The sequence below is a fragment of the Telopea speciosissima genome, chromosome 9 (genome assembly GCF_018873765.1).
Source record: "Telopea speciosissima isolate NSW1024214 ecotype Mountain lineage chromosome 9, Tspe_v1, whole genome shotgun sequence".
Lineage (NCBI taxonomy): Eukaryota > Viridiplantae > Streptophyta > Magnoliopsida > Proteales > Proteaceae > Telopea > Telopea speciosissima.
The window spans coordinates 59,516,395-59,535,778 of NC_057924.1; the positions used below are offsets into that span (position 1 = coordinate 59,516,395).

The 19,384-nt window shown below is 36.6% G+C and overlaps 1 protein-coding gene across 3 annotated transcripts in view; it reads left to right on the forward strand.

Moving 5' to 3' along the window:
* The window catches only part of LOC122641098 (OVARIAN TUMOR DOMAIN-containing deubiquitinating enzyme 11), a 47,582-nt gene extending 40,556 nt beyond the window's left edge, over positions 1-7,026 (forward strand). For 2 of the 3 annotated variants that reach the window (XM_043834415.1, XM_043834416.1), the window contains exons 8-10: positions 4,237-4,321; positions 6,489-6,545; positions 6,698-7,026. In XM_043834415.1, coding sequence (XP_043690350.1) covers positions 4,237-4,321; positions 6,489-6,545; positions 6,698-6,741 — 186 coding nt within the window. In that variant the 3' untranslated portion in view covers positions 6,742-7,026. Of the gene's footprint in view, positions 1-4,236; positions 4,322-4,431; positions 4,744-6,488; positions 6,546-6,697 lie in introns of those variants that run through there. The other variant, XM_043834417.1, reaches the window with a different exon arrangement.
* The last annotated feature ends 12,358 nt before the right edge of the window (positions 7,027-19,384 follow it).

A 19,384-nucleotide genomic window follows, 5' to 3' on the forward strand; every position in this document is an offset into this window, starting at 1 on the left:
ACCATCATCCTCATGGCAAGCTGGATCCTAGGAGCATCCAGTGTATCTTTTTAGGTTACTCCGCCACCCAGAAAGAATACTAGTGTTATCACCTGCCCACTCGGCGTACCTTTGTTAATCGTGGATATTGTCTTCCATGAATCCCTGACGTATTATTCTTAGCTACCTCTTTAGGGGTAGCATGATCCAGGTTTTGAAGATGTGTCTGCTATCCTTCCGGCTCCTATTCAGGGGGAGCGTAGACCTGTGAGTCAGATTCCTATTGATAAAATCTATACCGGAAGCACAAAGAGAAAGTTAAGACTACAACTACTGTACCTCTTCTCCAATCGTCAGATCTTGATCCTGATCCAGACTTTGGTAAGGATCCTTCTCTTGACTTACCTATTGCTTTTCGTAAAGGCGTTAGGTCTTGTACCCAACATCCCATCTCCAATGTTGTTTCCTAAAATTCTTTGTCTTCTTCTTATCGTGCATTTGTGTCCTCTCTTTCCTCTGTTTCTATTCCTCAGAAATGGCAAGAGGCGATTGTAGATCCAAAGTGGAGGCAGCCATGATGGAAGAGATGAATGCCTTATCCAAAAAATGAGACTTGGGAGCTAGTGGTTCTTTCTCCGGTCAAGAAACCAGTCGGCTGTAAGTGGGTATTTGTTATCAAGCAAAAGATGGATGGGACAGTAGATAGATACAAGGCCAAACTTGTGGCCAAGGGCTTTACCCAAACTTATGGGATCGACTATCGGGAGACATTTGCCCCAGTTGCAAAGTTGAATACTATTCGGGTTTTGCTGTCATATGCTGTCAATCTAGGCTCGGACTTGCAGCAATTGGATGTAAAAAATGCATTCCTTCATGGAGAGCTGGAAGAGGAGGTTTATATGGAAGTTCCTCTAGGCTTTTCTTGTGACAAGACTTATAGGAAGGTTTGTAGGCTGAAGTGAGCATTATATGGGCTGAAGCAATCTCCTCGGGCTTGGTTTGGCAGGTTCCATGAAACAATGACCTTTGTAGGATACAAACAAAGTAATGCTGATCACACCTTGTTCATCAAGTGAAATGGAGATAAGGTTACTCTTTTTATAGTCTATGTCGATGACATAGTTGTGACTAGTAATGATGCAGATGAAGTTTCTCACCTGAAGACTTTCTTGGGACGAGAATTTGAAATACAAGATCTAAGACAGCTCAGGTACTTTTTGGGATTGAAGTTGCCCATTCTCCCAAAGGCATTTTTCTCTCCCAAAGGAAGTATGTTCTAGACCAACTCTCAGAGACTGGTTTGTTAGGATCATAGTTAGTAAGTTTGGGTACAACAATAATACGGGAACGGATACGTACGACAATTAATTGACAAACACAACAATAGTTCGTTTTCAAAAATCTGGCGCAATAAAACGCGTACAGCAATGATACAGTATGTGTTTAATACGTGTTTTAATACTGGTGCTCTGAAATAGTACGAGAGCAAAAATATGGGTTTATCCTAGTAAAAATCAAGGAGCAAACTGATTTTTTTGCAACTAAATTCTAATGTTCTCATGCATTCATAAACACTTAAAACCAATATGGCTTTCCCATTTGAAATCATTTCCCATTCTTTTGGATCTCTACGTCTAATATTAATTAAGTTTAACCATGTCTATCAAAACAAATGTTGATAGGTAATCCATCAACCATAATGTTAAAAAATTATTTATCCACCCGTGTCCCCCTTTGGATAGTCTGCCGTGTTAGAGCTCCTGTATGATATGCATATTGTTTCCTCTTTTTCCTACAAGGTCGGCCTTTTAGAGGAAGCAGTTCTAACATGGTATCAGAGCAGGCATGGGTCACGGTGTCGAATCCCCCTAGGAGCGGGCAGGTGTTAAAAAATTATTTATACACCCGTGTCCCCCTTTGGACAGTCCGCCATGTTAGAGCTCCTGTATGATATACATATTGTTTCCTCCCTTTCCTACAAGGTCGGCCTTTTAGAAGAAGCAGTTCCAACACACAATCTATCATTGCAAATTATAGCATGTATCAATCAAAAAAATAATAATAAGTAGACAACCATTTAACAAATCAAAATATTAGATGTAGACTCTAGAGCTTGAATCGCACCTTAGTAAAGAACCTTTAGGCAAAATTTTAGGTCGATTAAAGTTATATTGAAGGTCACAACTCACAAGCAACGAAGCAGAAGGAAAAAAAGAAGAAGAAGGAATTACCCTGCACCATGAATCGAAAACAATTAACACAAACAAAAAAAAAACCCTAGTTTGTGAAGAATTGCAAATCTATATAAATCTTTTCAACACAAACAAAGAGAGAGAGAGGTTAAAGATACCTGGATTTGATGGATATGAACTAGAACTAAAGTGCTTGAGAGTAGATGGTTTTGCTAGAAGCCTAATATAAGAGTGCTTTGGGTGTTAGGCGTTTTCTCACCGGTTTTTGGGATTTTAGGTTTTAGGTTTTAGTTTTTTATTTTGGTTAATTAAATTAAAACACATAAATATGTATTAATATGGCAATTAATATGACACTTAATACGCCTGTTCTTAAGAGTCGCGTACGGAATTAAACTCCTCATAAAATAGGGTAAGAGTTAGGATATTGATTTATATTGTCGGGTATGGCAATTAATACGCGAACTTACTAACTATGGTTAGGATGTCATCCATGTGAAACCCCTTTGGAAGCTACTACTCATCTGCAAGAGAAAGATGGTGATGCGGTTGATAAAGGTTGACATTAACAATTGGTGGGAAAATTAATTTATCTCTCCCACACTAGACTAGACATTGCATTTGCAGTAAGCTTGGTTAGTCAGTTCATGCATGATCCCTACTTCACTCATATGGTTGTTGTTTTTCGTATTCTCCATTACTTGAAGTTAGCCCCAGGAAAAGGGATTCCCTTCTTCGCATGATCGTCTTCATATTGAGGCTCATACAGATGCTGACTAGGGTAGTAATCCTGATAGGAAATCTAGTTCAGGTTATTGTACTTTTGTAGAGGCAACATTGTCATGAGGCGAAGTAAAACAAAATTTTGTGCCAAGATCCAGTGCTGAAGCTAAGTTTCGTGCTATGGCCCAAGGCATATGTGAACTTTTGTGGCTTCAGAGTTTACTCTAAGATATTAGTGGTTTTGTTCATCTTCCAATGATGTTGTACTGTGACATCAAAGCAGCAATCAACATTGCCCATAATCCAGTGCAGCATGATCGTACCAAGCATGTGGAGATTGACAAACACTTCATCAAGGAGAAGTTAGAGAGTGGGCAGATTTGTATACCATTTCTGAAGTCTGGTGATCAACTTGTTGATGTCTTCACCAAAGGGCTAAGTGAAAAGTTGTTTCATCCTAGTTTAGTCAAGTTGGGCATGTACAATATCTATGCACTAACTTGAGGGGGAGTGTTGAGTTATGTAACCCGATAAAGGTACTTTGGGTATTTTCTCTATTTTCCCCATAGCCAACATAGTCGGCTATGTAGGGACATATTTGTAATTCTGCCCTCTTATTGTAAGCTATAAGTAAAGGGGCTGAGTGACCACATTACTCACTCTAGCCATTCTTATTTTTCTGTTTTGCTAACAATACATTCACGCTGCCCTTCCCTAATAGTTTGAGCTTTTAGGTGAAATGGTAGTGAACATGGTATTGGAGCAAGGAGGTCAAGTGTTTGACTCCTGGGAAGTGCATCGGAAAAATTTTCCTGACATTTCTTCTCTCTCAGTGTGAAGGAAATGTTGTGTGAGCTCCGTGTGCAAGGACCATGGGATTTTGGCCTGCATGTGCGGGGGAGTGTTGATGTAGTATACATTTATGCTGCCCTTCCCTAATAGTTCGAGCTTTTAGGTGAAATGGTAGCAAACAGTTAATGTATACATTTACACTGCCCTTCTTTAACAGTTCGAGCTTTTAGGTGAAATGGTAGCGAATATGGTATCCAAGCAGGGAGGTCAAGTGTTCGACTCCTGGAAAGTGCATCGGAAGAGTTTTTCCGACATTTCTTCTCCCTCGGTGCCGTGCGAAGGAAATGCTGTGCGAGCTCCATGTGTAACCCTTTTTGTTCTTCGGTTACAATTTATTATGATTCTCTAGTATTTTTACCAAAAAGTACTAGTTTCTCATCTTTGTCATGCATTGCATATTTCCTTTTGTTGATTTTCTGTTTAAATGTTCAGAATTTGATTACCCTTAAAAGTAATTATTTTTTGCCTGACTAAGTTAACTTTTATGCAGTTTGAGGCCAAAATCTGTTTGCTTACTTCTTTTAGAGACTCTTGTTTCATTGAAATTGTTCCCAAGGACAAAGCTCCTACAAGAGGTACAGTGTATATATCTTGTTTTCTAATTGTTGTCGTTTCTCTTTTGGATTTTGTACCTGCTATGATATCGTCATATGGTTGTGAGGATATGACAGTTTTTTATCTTCAGGATGAGCTGGGACCAATCCAAACATATATAAAGTGATGGTCCTATCCACAATCAGGATGACATTGATCCAGAGTGGATCATCGAGTTCTGCTTGTGGGTTGGACAATCCGATGCCAATCCAGATTGTGATTGACTGGATCCCCTCTCCCAGTACTTGAAACCTTGGTTATTCTAGTTCTCCTCTAGGAAGTGATAAAAAACAATTAAACAAATAAAGTGAACTGTAGGATTACTATGGTAGATTACTTGACTATTGAGGTTAGGAGTGTTATATTTGACTGTAATACATGAGTAATTCCTTACCTGATTTGGTAATAAGGGTTCTGCGTTGACCACTTAAATAATCGGATCAGTCATGGGTTGAAGTAGTTCTTACTTTTGTTGTTCAACTCATCCTGGCATTATTATAAAGAATCCCCAACCAGACCTGAATGTGCCACCTTCAACCTGGCAACCATGCCCTAGTTGGTGAAGCAACTGGGAGCAAATTCTTTATTTATTTAAAGTTTTGGTATCCTGTTTTGCTAGCACAGTGAACGGACATTAGCCTTCACTCGTCATGTGAATATCTTTTGTAAGTTCTGGACTTTCAGCATGATAAACCTATGTTTCAGATCTGGGTTTGGTGCTTAGTATTTAACTGTAATCCCTCTGTGCTGAACCTGTTCTGGACCAAGTGCTTCTGCTGGTGGATTCAAATAGCACTGCTGCTGTGTATGACAAGTACGACTGAAAAGTAGTTGGAAATGGACAGGATTATTTACTAATATTTTTTCGAATGCAATATACACTATTTTGATGCCGTGTGTGTTTAACTCAATATGAAAATTGAGTTGCACGCAAGGGTTTTCTTCTGCCATGGAGTTTTATCCAGCATGTAAGAAGGAAGAAGGGAATATGTTCTCTAGGATGCACTGACTAGGGAATATCTCTAGACTTCGTGCAAAATACTGTCACGTCGCAGGTCAGGTGGGGCTGAACTTCCGTGGCTTGGTAGACCCCAGGTTCCTCTACTTACATGTCAGGGTTCATCCCAAATATAGATGGTGAAGTGGCAAAACAAAGCATTGAAAAACTAGGACTAGGAGGAGGTTGCATGCCAATGCATGGGAGGGCATGATTGAATTTGAGTCTGAAATTTGGCGTGTGGCCAATCCATACTGTTTCCTATAAGACCCAATGGTCCGAATTGCAGCATGAACGCCTTCTACATGGCACAATTAGATCCAGAGTCAGCGATACCATCTTGTCAGAGTGACTTAGACTCCTATGAAACCTTTTTCCTGAAATTTTTGGCTAAATTCCAGCTGGCAGCCTGACATATTTAGACTTCCTCTTTTATCTGTGTTTTAGATTGGCAGTTTAAAACCAATGGTGGTGCTCACCATGCAAATTCTTGGGTGCTGGTATTGCAAAAAGGTCTTCATTTAGCTGACACCAATTTGTTGGGAGAAGGCATTGTTGTGTTATAATCTCTTTATATAGTAATGAAGAAATCTTACCTTCTGCTCCTGATATGTACTTCCCATACCTTATGCCCCGTTTGTTTGACGGGGACTTAGGTGGGGTGGGAGAATTGGAGTGGGAAAGTGCTGATGTGGTACTTCAAAATCCCACCCCAACATTGTTTGTTTAACCTAGGGTGGTGAATGTTTTGTCTGCTGATGTGGAACTTGAAAATTCCACCCCTGTGCTATCCAAAATCCCACAAAAAACAAAGGACTTTGGTTACTGTTCATGGGAAAAGTAAAAATCCCACCCCTGTTCCCCAACCCACTACTACAGTGTGGGACCCAGTCCCACAACTTTCCCATCCCATTTTCCCTGTCAAACAAACGGGGACTTAAGGTGTTGTTTCAGGAGCTCAAATGTTTTATTTTAAAATTTGTTATAGTATCTTTCACCCAATAGAGACCCAGCAATTATCGAAATCCCTATGGTTAAGCTCTGAGCTCCAAAAGCTATGCCCTTGCAAATGTTAGGATAACACTTGTTTTGGTTTGATCATTTTCTTGGATGGTTGCTTTGGATTAAGTTTTTTTTTTTTGTTGTTGCAGAGCTTTGGCTTAGCTTTTGGAGTGAAGTTCACTACAACTCTTTGTATACAACTGGAGGTAATGACATGTTCTTAAGTGACTATCACACAATGGTTGTTGCTTCGTCTGTTTGTCTTTCGTTGTGTTTTTTATCCCTTCTGTGGCCCCTTTTTCTTCCCTTTACCTCGCATATATGAATGGCAGTGAACCATTGTGTTCTGTTTTTGCAGATGTTCCAACAAGAGTACCTAAAAAAAAGCATTGGCTCTTCTAGACTCTAGACCCCTTAATGTTCCATTCACCTTTTCCCTGTCCTTGTACATATATTGTCTCCAGTGGTTGGTTACCATGACAATGGTAATGACAAAGTGATCCAATGTCACATCTTGTGATTATTTTCTCAAATTTCACATTAAGCGTTTGTATACATTGTTGTACACCTGTACAGAACTCAGTTGGAAGTTGAATTTGATGAAATTCTACAATCTCTTTCCTTGTTATTCATCAGAGTTGTGGTCCTTTAGTTTGAAACATGAAATTGTACGGCTGGAGCAGATAACAAAGGAAAAGGAAAAGAAACAAAAGAGCCTGATATTGTACAGTGGTATCGAATTATAGGAACTTTATTGGAGAATTGCTTTCCTTTCAGTGTGATTTGCAATAACCTCTTTCTGACTTTACGGAAGCGATAAATCTTGAATATTCTGCCCCTTCAAGTTGTGGAAGTGTGAAATGATGGGATTGTGTTTTTTTTTTTTTTTTTTTTTCTCTGGCTTTGTTTGGTTAAGCTTTCTCCTGTTTGGATTGATGTTGGACATTCATCCAATCCAGGTCAAACTGTTTAGGACTCTATGTTTACAGTTATACAGTAAAACCTAAGAACCTGTTCTCAGGGTTGGTTATCTTTGTCTGGAAGTAGTCCTAAGTATAACCTGAGGAAGGGTTAGGTTTCAGACCAGTTCAGACTAGAACAGATGTTGGATTGGGAGTTATCAATCGATCCAAAATCTCTTTTAGGTAGAAGTCTTTGAAATCAAAATTAGAGGTTCCTTGAGGCCAAAAAAAAAAGCAAATACTGCATCTTGGGTCTGGAGAAGTCTCACCAAAATTAGACTAATCCTGAAAAACTGGGTATGTTGGAGAGTTGGAAAAGGAGAAACATAGATATTTGTAAGTATCCATGTATCCCTTTCTATTATCAAATTTAGGATCCCATCATCTATTTTTAGAAGACAGGCTCTGCAGAAGGTCAGTGAATTAATTCTACCCAACAGAAGTTGGAATTTACCTCTAATGTAGGTTGTTTTCCCCTCATCTAAATTGAGTTTTATATTCTTGTCCCTTCTTTAAGATGGTGGTTTGCTTCTTCACTGGGAATTAAAATAGAGTACATAAGAACTGAATCTATACAGATTTGGTCAAATTTTTTCTTGATTCCTTGTCAATACCAAGAGAAATGTATTTCTGACTGCTCTCTAGGGACTTTTTACTAGCATACTCAATCTGGTATGTATAGAAGCAAATGTATGCTTCTACACACACACACACACACACAAAAAAAAAAAAAAAAAAATAGAAACAAATGTGTGCCATATCTGCTGGCATCTGGAACATAAGTCCCTGGAGAAAGTTTTCTTTCACTATGCGGTAGAGGTTAACCTCACCATCCTAGGGTTCACAAACCCCTATAGGAATTTAGTATATTTCTCAAAAATACCCTCCCACACATCTGAAGCCCTGCAGTGAATGGGTTCACCGAGGCTTAAGGAAAATTTGATCCTGAGTACTTTCTCTGTTTGACAAGTTATAAGTATAGGTATCAGTGTTCATATCAGTCTTGACCGATACTGATATGATACAGATACAGCCAAATGGGGATTTAACGGGAGCATGCCCCTATGGATCACCACACATGCACAGCCTAGAGAGACAAACTATCCATAGTAACAAAAACGGTTGTGTTTGGAATAAGATTTCGGACACAAATTCTTTTCACCCATGGGATCTGGCCCTCTGATCAGACTAGGGAAGAGTTATTTCGACCTCATACAATAGGGGATGGGAGTAATTGATGGCATTCACTAGTCTAGGAGTCCAATCACAAGGTAAAATCACCATTGATGAGAAATTTTCATTTCACCTATGAAGAAGGAAAACTTAATCCTATAATTTTTTTGGGTCGAAGTTCTCTGCCCAGGAGCACACACATGGGGTGGGATTTCGGTCATTCAAGGGGTGCGGGCTGATCAATTCACGCCAATTTTTTTTTATAACCTTTGGTTTGTTCTAATTTTTTTTGGTAAACCACCTTTGGTTTGTTCTATTGGAACAACTTATGTCAGATGAATTAGTCTGTATAGCAGAAGAAAATGATGCTAAATTTACGTCATAAATAGATTTGGTGTGAATTTTCCACTCATTTTTCCTGGTTAGATTTCCATGGAAAAGGGAGAGTAGAGGAATATTGTGAGTTTGAGATGATTATCACCAAATACCATACCCAACCCTCCTCTTAAAATACCCTATTAGAAACATAATTACAGCATCACTGGGTGGATTTTTGGAATACAAACTTGACCCTTAAACCAGTAAAAGTCATAATATACCTAAAGATTAGATGTTCATGAAACGTAAGCCATAGGTGATATGAAGTCACTAGGATTACTCAGGAGCTTCCACATTGAGACTGAAGAAAGTTACAAAGAAGAAAATACATCAACTAATGGTTAAGTCAAATTAAACTAAAGTCTTCATTGCCAAATTTGACTTTGACTTGGTTTTAATCACAAATCTAAAAAGAAACATAAACGTGGTTCACATACAGTTCCAGACTCTCTGAGAAGATTTATGGAAATTTTTTTTTTTTTTTCTAGTCTTTGTCTTCCCATGTTTGATTTTGATTCAATCTGTTTGACAGTCTCTATCTCTTTAAAATAAGTGTTTTGACTTCAGCATCATGTTTTGATTTTGTGTTTTTGAATTTAGATTTAGATCCAATAAGGTTGTTGAATAAATTGGTTTGTTTGGATCATAAGTAGGATATGAAATGAATGGTCAAAAATCTCTTCCAATCCAATTATCCTTTTCCAACTTGCTTTGGATCTTCAAATCTAAAATTCTCTATTATTTAGGTGGAGAAAGGTTGGTCAATGATGCAAAATAAAAATTCTTTTGGACTAGAATAATAAATATGTAAGTGGAATCATTACTCCCCCTATATACGAAGTGTCTGAAATGCCGCCAACAAACTCATTATTTTCCTCTTTAAACCTATTTTAAAGGGGTTTTAGTAATTGCTTTTCTTTTTTTTTTTTATACATTTAAAAAATTTTTTTTTAATTTTTTAATATAATTTATTTATAAAAAAAAACTTATGAAATCGGTCCTATTTAATTCTCCAAACAGTGACTGCACCGCCGACCAATGACCATCACCCGTTATTTTATTTTTTGTGATGATTTAGGGTTGGTAATTTGGAACTAATGTTGATCCAACTCGAAAACTTTGGTGGACACCACTTTCTCATTCCTATCAAATTGTCATTAAAGATGGCAGTCCTATTGTACTCAAAAGTTAGTGTTTGAATGATATTTTTGTAAGTATTTAGAGTATTATCTTATTTTAGCTGCACCCTGTTTTAGTCTCAAATGTTGTTTAAAATAAAGGTATAAAAGGGTTTTCAAAAATAATTTGAAAACAATATATCATTATATCATTATCAAAATATGTCATTGCCATCTATATTTTTCGAGTATACATGTGAAATGATGCTATTACCTTATGACTACAACATAGTCCTACAGAATAACGAGACTTAAGCTTTGCATGTCTTACCTCATGACTTCACTTAAAGTTAATTTAGACTTCCCCTAGCTCTTTTGTTCATTCAATTTAAATCAAATCACTCTACTGAAATGAAACATTTCAAGACATCCGTTGAAATGACACTATTATCTTCATTAGAAAAATAAAGTTACAAGTTATTTGACACCTTGAGTTCAATAAAAAAGTCCTTTTCCGAGAACAACTGTCAAACGCAGTTGGTAGTAGTGTGGAGTGTAAAAGCCTACCCAACCAGGAGATCTTGCGCTCAAGCCTCTTGATTCTCATCTTCCCTCCACCCCCCATAAAATCCCTTGCAAATTTTGAATTAAAAAAAAAAAATTAGTTGAGAGAGTAAAAGATCCCAAGACTTTAGAAACTTTGTCTAATGATACTTTTACCTGAAAAAGATTATCAACATCTAGCTCACGACCTCAAATCCATATTATATTTTTAACCCATACCTTATTCTCTTTCTTTGAAAAGATAAACCCTCGTTTTATTTTCTTAATCCATATTTAATCTTGTAATTGATTAGTTTACTTAATTAAATTAGTAGGACCATGACATCTATACCAAATTGAATTTCAAAACCTTTCTAAATGCAAAATTGAGGTATACATATGATTGATGTATGGAAAATTTTAAATTTTTCGTTCTATGCTTTTCTTAGAAAGAGTAAGACACATATTTCTTTTCCTTGATCTATATTTTATCACCTAAATTGATTAATTTAGGTAATTAAATTAGCTGGCCCATGACCTCTAAACTATTTTTGAATTTCAAAACCTTTATAAATTCAAAATTGAGGTCTATATATGATTGATGTATGAAAACTATTAATTTTTCTGTGCTTCCCTTATGGAAAGCTATCTGAATTCTTTTATTAAATTATATAAAACCTCAAACACTAGAATCCTTCTTTAGCTTAGAATTTTTGGGTACTAGAGTTTAGTTTTTCCTACTAGCTGAACTTAGAAGTAAGAAAATTTTACAATGGGAGTGGATTCCATCTCAACATGGGTGGCACATCTTCTGGGTGGCATGTCAGGTGGGATCATAATTCTCTAATAGGTGCGACCTAATCTCTCCTTTTCATAGACCAAGTTTAAGTTCAAATAGACTATATCATCTGATCAAGATAAAAGTAAAGACAAATTGTTAAAAACACAAAATTTTAAATCATTTTGGATTGATGAAAATATAAAGAAAAATGTGCAATACACATGACAATTACATGGTGTTCTTTTCCCATCTTGTAACCTATGCCACAGTTGATATGTTAGGTGAGGAAAAACAAGTCTCAAGAACTGCCTTTCATTGATCTTTTCAACCTTTAAAAGGATGAATTGTTTGGTTTTAGTCTCTCCATATATATTAAGTCTTGTAACCTTGAAATTTACTAATCAGAGATCAGCATGTATACCAACCTGAAAAGGAAAGAGAAATTAACATGGGTCATCTAAAGACTTGCCACCTTTAATTGGGGACTTTGAAGTAACGTAATTGATCCATCAAGCATCTTATTCATTTGTGAATTCAAACTTAAGAATATGTCTTAAGATCATCCTAATTTCTAAGGGTGGTGGGGTGTTCCTATTTATTACTTGAATATACAACAAGAGGTACTATGGACTAGTTCCGTGATTTCAGGAAAAAAAAATGATAGTAGATATCTCATGTGATTGAAATTAATGTCTTATTACAACATTATTGAATATATGTAGCAAGTGTTATGTTTTTTTTTTTTGAATTCTGGACTGCTTGGAATCGATAGGGGACCAGAACCGACCCACCCATTAGTTAATGGTCTTGGATCTCATATTTGAAACCGATTAGCTAGCTTATTGGTCCGGTTCTAGCCCTAACCCATAGGACTGGAACCGTTAAGAAACCGGACCAATAACTTAGAACCAACCCAATTGACACCCTTGTGTATATATATATATATATATATATATATATAAAGAGAGGGAGATAGAGAGAGAGAGAGGGAGAGGGTTCCTTCTAAGGGTGTCAGTTGGTATGATATAATCTGGTATGGTTTCGGTATGGTACAGATAGAAACCAAATACTGACATCGTACTGAATATAATATGTATTTCCAATGCCAATATCATACCGACTCAATATGGTTTGGTATGGTATGTATTCGGTATTTAAAAACGGTTTTTATTCGGTATCAAAAACTGAGAAAAGGGCCAGCCACAACTTTACCCAAGTCTTACCTTCATCAACCGGGTATGACTTGTTTCTGTAGGGATTTGTTCATGATCCTCGCAACTTGGAGAATGCTCTACTCTATAGTATGAGGAATCATGAGTTTCAACCTTAAAAGCAGCTACTATGCCACCACTGCCTACAGTTACCGATGTTGAGAACAATGGTGGCCAACATCTACTTCTTCAGTTTCACTATTTACACATTGCTCATCCCATAAACCGGTTATGACACTAAATGCTCATGACTTGCTTGGAGCAGTTACATGTTTGAATTCCAATCAAACCATGCATGCAGCCAACAGTTATTTCTCCGAAGAATCCCCAACTTCTCACACTTGTGGTAACATAATTTTAACGGATATAGTACCAAATAAAGTTTAAGAGTACAACGGGAAGGTAGGATAGTACCCTTATGAAGATACAAATAAAGAAATTTTAAAAATTTTAAAATACTATGATGAAACTATATGTACAAAATAGATACAGATATAGGTTCGATATACACTTGGTACGGTATCAATACATATCGTACTGATCGAGAATGATGGTGGCCAACATGTGCTTCTTTAGTTTCACTGTTTCCACATGGCTCATCTCATCAATCGGTTACGACACTAAATGCTCATGACTCGCTTGGAGTAGTTACACATTTGAATTCCAATCAAACCATGCATGCATCCAGCGGTTATTTCTCCGAAGAATCCCCAAATCCTCACATTCGTGGTAACATAATTTTGACGGATATGATACCAAATAAAGTTGAAAGAGTAAAATGGGAAGGTAGGATAGTACCCTTATGAAGACACAAATAAAGAAATTTAAAAAATTTTAAAATACTATGATGAAACTAAATGTACAAAACAAATACAGTTATAGGTTCGATATACACTCGGTATAGTATAAGTGATTTGGTATGGTATTACTACATACGGAACAGTTTTGTCTTAGAAACCGAAACCGTGCCGAATCGAGAGAGATATCATTTTCCCATATCGAAATCATACCAAATTTGTGCCGGTACGGTTTTATATGGTCAGTTTCAGTTCCAAATTGACACCCTTAGTTCCCTTCGATGCCCGTGTGTAGTTTCAGGCAAAGGATGGGGGTAAAAGAGGAACCTTCATCAAATAGGGGTATTTTAGACTTTTCTAGGGAGGTGTTGTAGTATTTCGGTTGGGGGTGTGAGTTTCGGCCATGGGGATATAGCTAAACGGTTGGGCATGCCGCCAGGGTGCTTAGCATGTGTCATCCTCTTTCCTTTCCTTTTGGAAAAGACCCTTTTGCCCTCCTGTGTCCAGCCCTGTGATTGATCCATGCTACTACCGCCAACTCTAGGAAAGCTAGTGGTTGTGTCCAATAAGGAGGGTAGGGGTCATTTCCATAGGGGGTGGGAGAGAGACAAACACAGGCTTATAATATGGAGAAATATTCCCTGCATGGAACGTAGGGGTCACCCCCATGCACAGTGGGGGCAGAATGACCATCCTGCCCCAATGTATGGTGGAAATTCCGCTGTCCAATGTGCCACATCACACGCTCTGGCACGCACGGCGTGGCCCTTGCATCCAATACAGAGAACACGGCCCACCTGGCAGTCCTATTGTACTCAAAAGTTTGAGTGTCTGAATGACACTTTTGTAGGTTTATTTAAAATTTGGCACCTTCTTTTAATTTTTTGAGTATGCATGTAAAATGACGCTATTATCCTATAACAACAACATAGCCTTATCCCAACTAAATAGGCTCGACAACATGGATCCTTGTCTCCAATCTATAATTGTTGTGGCAAAAATATAAAGAAAAATGTGCAATACATATAACAAATACATGACGTTCTCTTCCCATCTAATAACCTAAAATACCGCAGTTGATATTTCAAGTGAGAAAAAATAGGTCTCAAGAACTACCTTTCAATGATATTTTCAACCTTAAAAAGGATGAATTGGTTGATTTCAATCTCACCATATATATTAAGTCTTGCAACCTTGACATTTACTAATCAGGTCAACATATATACCAACCTGAAAAAGAAAGGAAAATTAACTTGGGTCATCTAAAAGACTTGCCACCTTTAGTTGGGGACTTTGAAGTAATGTAATTGATCCATCAAACATCTTATAAAAGATAAGTTTCATAAGTGATTAAGGTATTAACAGTCATTTTGGTAGGTAAGCTTCATTGTTTTGGTTTCTTTTTTGTCTCTTAATTCAAGTTTTTTAGATTAAAATTAGGTTTTCATTAAACATCACTATACACATTTCTTGGTTAGGTAAGCACAGATCATACTTGTGACTAATTTGATTAACATCATTCTTCGCATGAACTAAACCTCTGTCCATCATCCGTTGAACACGGAATGGTGGTGGCAGGTATGTGAAAAGCCAATGAAGGACTAAACTTAGGTATAATTAGGCTAGTAAGCACATCAATAAAGCAAATTATGCAATTTAGGGTATAATTAAGGAAGGGACCCATTATGTAGGTGTGCTTAGTAGAAACCATGAGGACTTCACTGATAGTTTCAATTCAACAATGATTTGGTCATCCACTTTTAAAAGCTTTCTCATGATAAAAGGAAGTACTGTTTCCATAAGACCTAATGCTTATTTTTAAGAATATGATTCTTCTTACAATAGTACTATTGAGAATAAATTGTGTGATCCATGATTCATTGCAAACAATAATAACAAAAGGGTGGGTCAGGCTCAAATTTGTGATCTTTAACAAATGATTTTGGATCTTTCCCATGCAATCTTGGCTGATCTAGACTTTATTCCTTTCAATTTATGATCATATATGTGTTAAAAGAACAATGCAGTAGAATGGCGATTTTGCAGAAGAAAGCAAAGAGAAAGAGAAAACAAGCACACACAAGACAAGATTTTACGTGGTTCATCTCCAAGAAGGAAGCGATATCCACGGTCGAACGATAGTACGAATCCATTACTTCTGTGAAAAAAATACAAAACGTCCTGACTCACATCTCTCAAAGAGATAATTAACAACAATATATGAGAAAGCCCTAACCTCATAAAGTATAAAATTGCCCCCAGATACTCACCTGGTCTGGTTCGAACCAACAAACCAACATAGGGCAAAATACACATCAAATCGAAGGTCTCGACGAGCTCTACAAGGGTTTAAGCCTATGGCGCTGACATATGCACTTTTTTACCCTTCTACCATGTTTCGAATGCAAAACGATCTGCCAAAAAATCACCACATACTTTATAGATTAGAACTAAGATCAAGCTTCATCAATAACAATATGAGTTATACTTTCACATATAATTTGTTTCCATGCTTGTGGAACATGAATCATAGCCTTTCACACACACACGCAAAGAGAGAGAGAGAGAGAGAGAGAGAGAGAATGTGAATCCTATAGGGCATTAGTAAGATTTAGAGTCTTAATTAAGAGATAATTGGGGCACAGTAGGTTGGGTATTCAAACTCTTGGGAGGTGGTCGAGTCCATGAAATACAATGAATTAAAGAATGATCACAATCATAATTGGATATATTATGAAGAGTTTATAGAGAGATGATAAGACGAATATCGATGAATTAATAACTAATTACGTGATTAACCCGTCACCAAAAGATCGATACCATAAATGTAAAGCATCAGATGTACTTTGATATTTAATTAATCACTAATATTAAACACAAGAAATAGAGATACATATACCCTCTTGGGAAGCCTTAAAGGAAGGGAAGGCCCACCTTATAATCTCTATGAGAGACCCAACGGTCAAATTTGAGGTAGCTAGTGAGTGAGGTAGTAGGGTAGGGACTCATTCAAAGGTTAGCTTCCTTTTTAAAAAGGGTCCTAAGAAACAAGTAAGGTATGTTTCCAATACACGAAATTATAATGATAACTTAGCAGACCAAGAACCCATGGCAGGAACTTGTCACAACAACTTTCAACTCACTCTCTCTCTCTCTCTCTCTCTCTCTCTCTCTCTTTTCCTCTATGTGTGTGTGTGCTTTGTGGGAATCTTATTCATCATCAACATCAACTCCTTTTCTTTTATAGTTTTCTCTTCTCTAGAACATATAAAACCAACCTTTGAATATAGGAAAAAGGTAAGGGGAATTGAAGGAAGGAGGGGTTTGTTTGGATGGTTATTGAGATTCTCCCCTAAATGACAGTGGAAAAAGGGTACAAGGCACATGTGGGATACAATTTATAGTTATAGAGCTTTTGAGTTGAATGGAGAAAAGAAAAGATAAAAGAAGCCCCACAAGTCAAGGTGCTTCAATTAACCTAAAAAAAAGGGGTGAAGCACAAACACACATGATCCCTCTCTCTCTCTTTCTCTCTTTCTCTCTTTCTCTCTTTCTTTCTTTCTTTCTTTCTTTTATAGCTTATTGAACACTTCTGATTGAATATGACAACATAAGCATAATGACCTTAGCCTTCCATATTGATCTTTTTTCTATTTCACACTAGAATTGTCTAATTGTGATATGGGCTGTGACCCATTTTCCTCCCCTTTTCCTTTTCTCTCTTTCTTTGCTTTTAGGTTCTTTTCTGTTGGACTGGTTAAACAATAGTGTGGAAGATACGGTTGGGTTGATGGGAGCAATAATAGAGAAAGAGAAAGAGAAAGAGAGAAAGAGTGGTAAATGGGGAATCCATTATCCATCCATATACCCACCCAACCTTCCTTTCTTTGACAGCATTTCTTCTTTTCTTTTCTTTTCCTTTTCCTTTTCCTTTTCTTTGTTTGTGAAATGGGAAAACAATTGAAAGTTGCTGTCAATAAGGTTCCGAAATTGATCATAAGAGAGACATATCCAAGATGAAGTGGAGGTTACTGCTCCATTTTTATTGCCCTGTGATCCGCTTTGTCTCGCGATCACCGTACAGCCTACGCCCATTATAATGTTTAGCTTTAGCTTCATAGATATATAAATTTAATGGGTGAAGGAAAACTTTATTTTTTTTTATTATAATAATCGATATAATCTCATAAATTATTAAAAAATAATACATATTTAGATATTAATTAAATAAAGGTAGATTCGTGCATCATCGTCAAGTCACCACTCGTTAAAAGAAATGCTAAGTCATACATTAATTAATTTCTAGTCTTCTTATCACATTGTTGTTATTCACATATTTTAAGGTTCAAACCTTAGTGTATAAACACTAATAATAAGCACAACAACAATAAGAGAGAACATTTCTTTCTTAAATATTAAAGTCAAATTTTGGAGTAAAATTTCAAAAAAAGAGAAATAACACGATGTATCAACGCAGTTCTGAGCGCCATAAGTTGGCATCCATTTTATTTGACAAATTTCATTAGATTTGTATTTGGTCAAATTAGTTATCATTTGTTAATTTATTTTCTTTCTCAAATCTATTTGTTCAATTTCAATTAAAAAGACTAAGAGTGTTGGCAATAATTGTCAAACAAACATGGTTTAGGTATTGGCATCGAAAGTGTGATATGACATATATGTATTGTTAGTATTAGTATCAAGTAAAAAAAAAGTGTTTTTTCATTAAAATTTGTGGCCGATTTAGGATTGATACTGTTCGATAAATATCAATATCGACTATGATTGATATTGGATCCAATACCCTAATCTAAATCCTTAAAATACGAAATCCTTATCTTGATTAAAATCAGCCTAGATAGGTCTAGATCGACATTAGAATTAATGTTTTAATGTTCTTTAGAGATTTTCAAGACAAGAATTGGATGAGCCACATTGATCAGAATTAGGATCGACCTTGGTCAATTCTTATATGAATTTGTCGGATCCGACGATTTGATCCTAATTCTTAAAGCCCTGATCATTCATGTCTTTTTTTTGGTAAATGATCATTCATGTTAATTTGATTTGTAATCGATCAACAACCACCCTAATTATTTGACTTTCTAATAACCATTTTATCTCAACCAAAAAAAACATGTTTGGTATAAAAAAAAATTATCTGATGAATCAAATCACTGGTGATCAATCACGACCATATCTTCACACCATGGTATTGGTATTGGTATTGGTATTAGACTCGGTCGATATTGATCTGATACTGATCTAATTTGGTCTATATGGAACAGATTCACCCTTATATTCTTCAAAAAAAATCAAATTTTTTTTGCATTAATACCCTTATTCTGTACCGATCCACTAATACAAAATTTTCAAAATCAATATCAATCTCCAATGATACCGAAATGAATCGACAATTTCTATGAATCTGATACCGATTCCTCAAACCATGGTCACCCGTGGTCACACATCCTTTTCTAGAACAAAGCCTTTTTTTTTTCTTCTTAAAAAAATCTCTTAAATATTAGTCATTAAACCATAAACAGAAACTCCTTCCTCTCTGTCCTTTTTCTAGATGAACGGTGGGCCCCACACCAAAATTGAGGTGGGTCTAGGAACGTGACAATAGGTTGAGGCAAGGTTGTCTTAGCGACTTATTAGCACAACCTGCCTTCCCTTGCAACCCACACATCAGACACACGTGCGATAGTGGAGCCCACAACCTTACCCCACACCTTCCAAGATTCACGTTCATAGCAAGAACCAAGTGAATAAAAGGTAATTTGGACTGTAGTACCTGCTTACGTGGCACCCGTGGCAGACGCCAGAGGCATGTGAAACGTGGCACATGACAGTAAACTGTCCGTTATTATTAAACACAAAATGAGATTTATAGAGAGATGAGTTAGAATTGAAAATCTGGCCCACCGTACTCCCAGGCCCATTAATTTCTCATATTTTTTCCTTTTTTTCAGGAAAATAAAAAAAAGCAAAGAAATGTTCTTGGATTCCGAAAATAACCCCTACAAGTTCGCGAAATTTCGGAATTACCATTCAATGCTCAGTTACGTTATAACAAGTA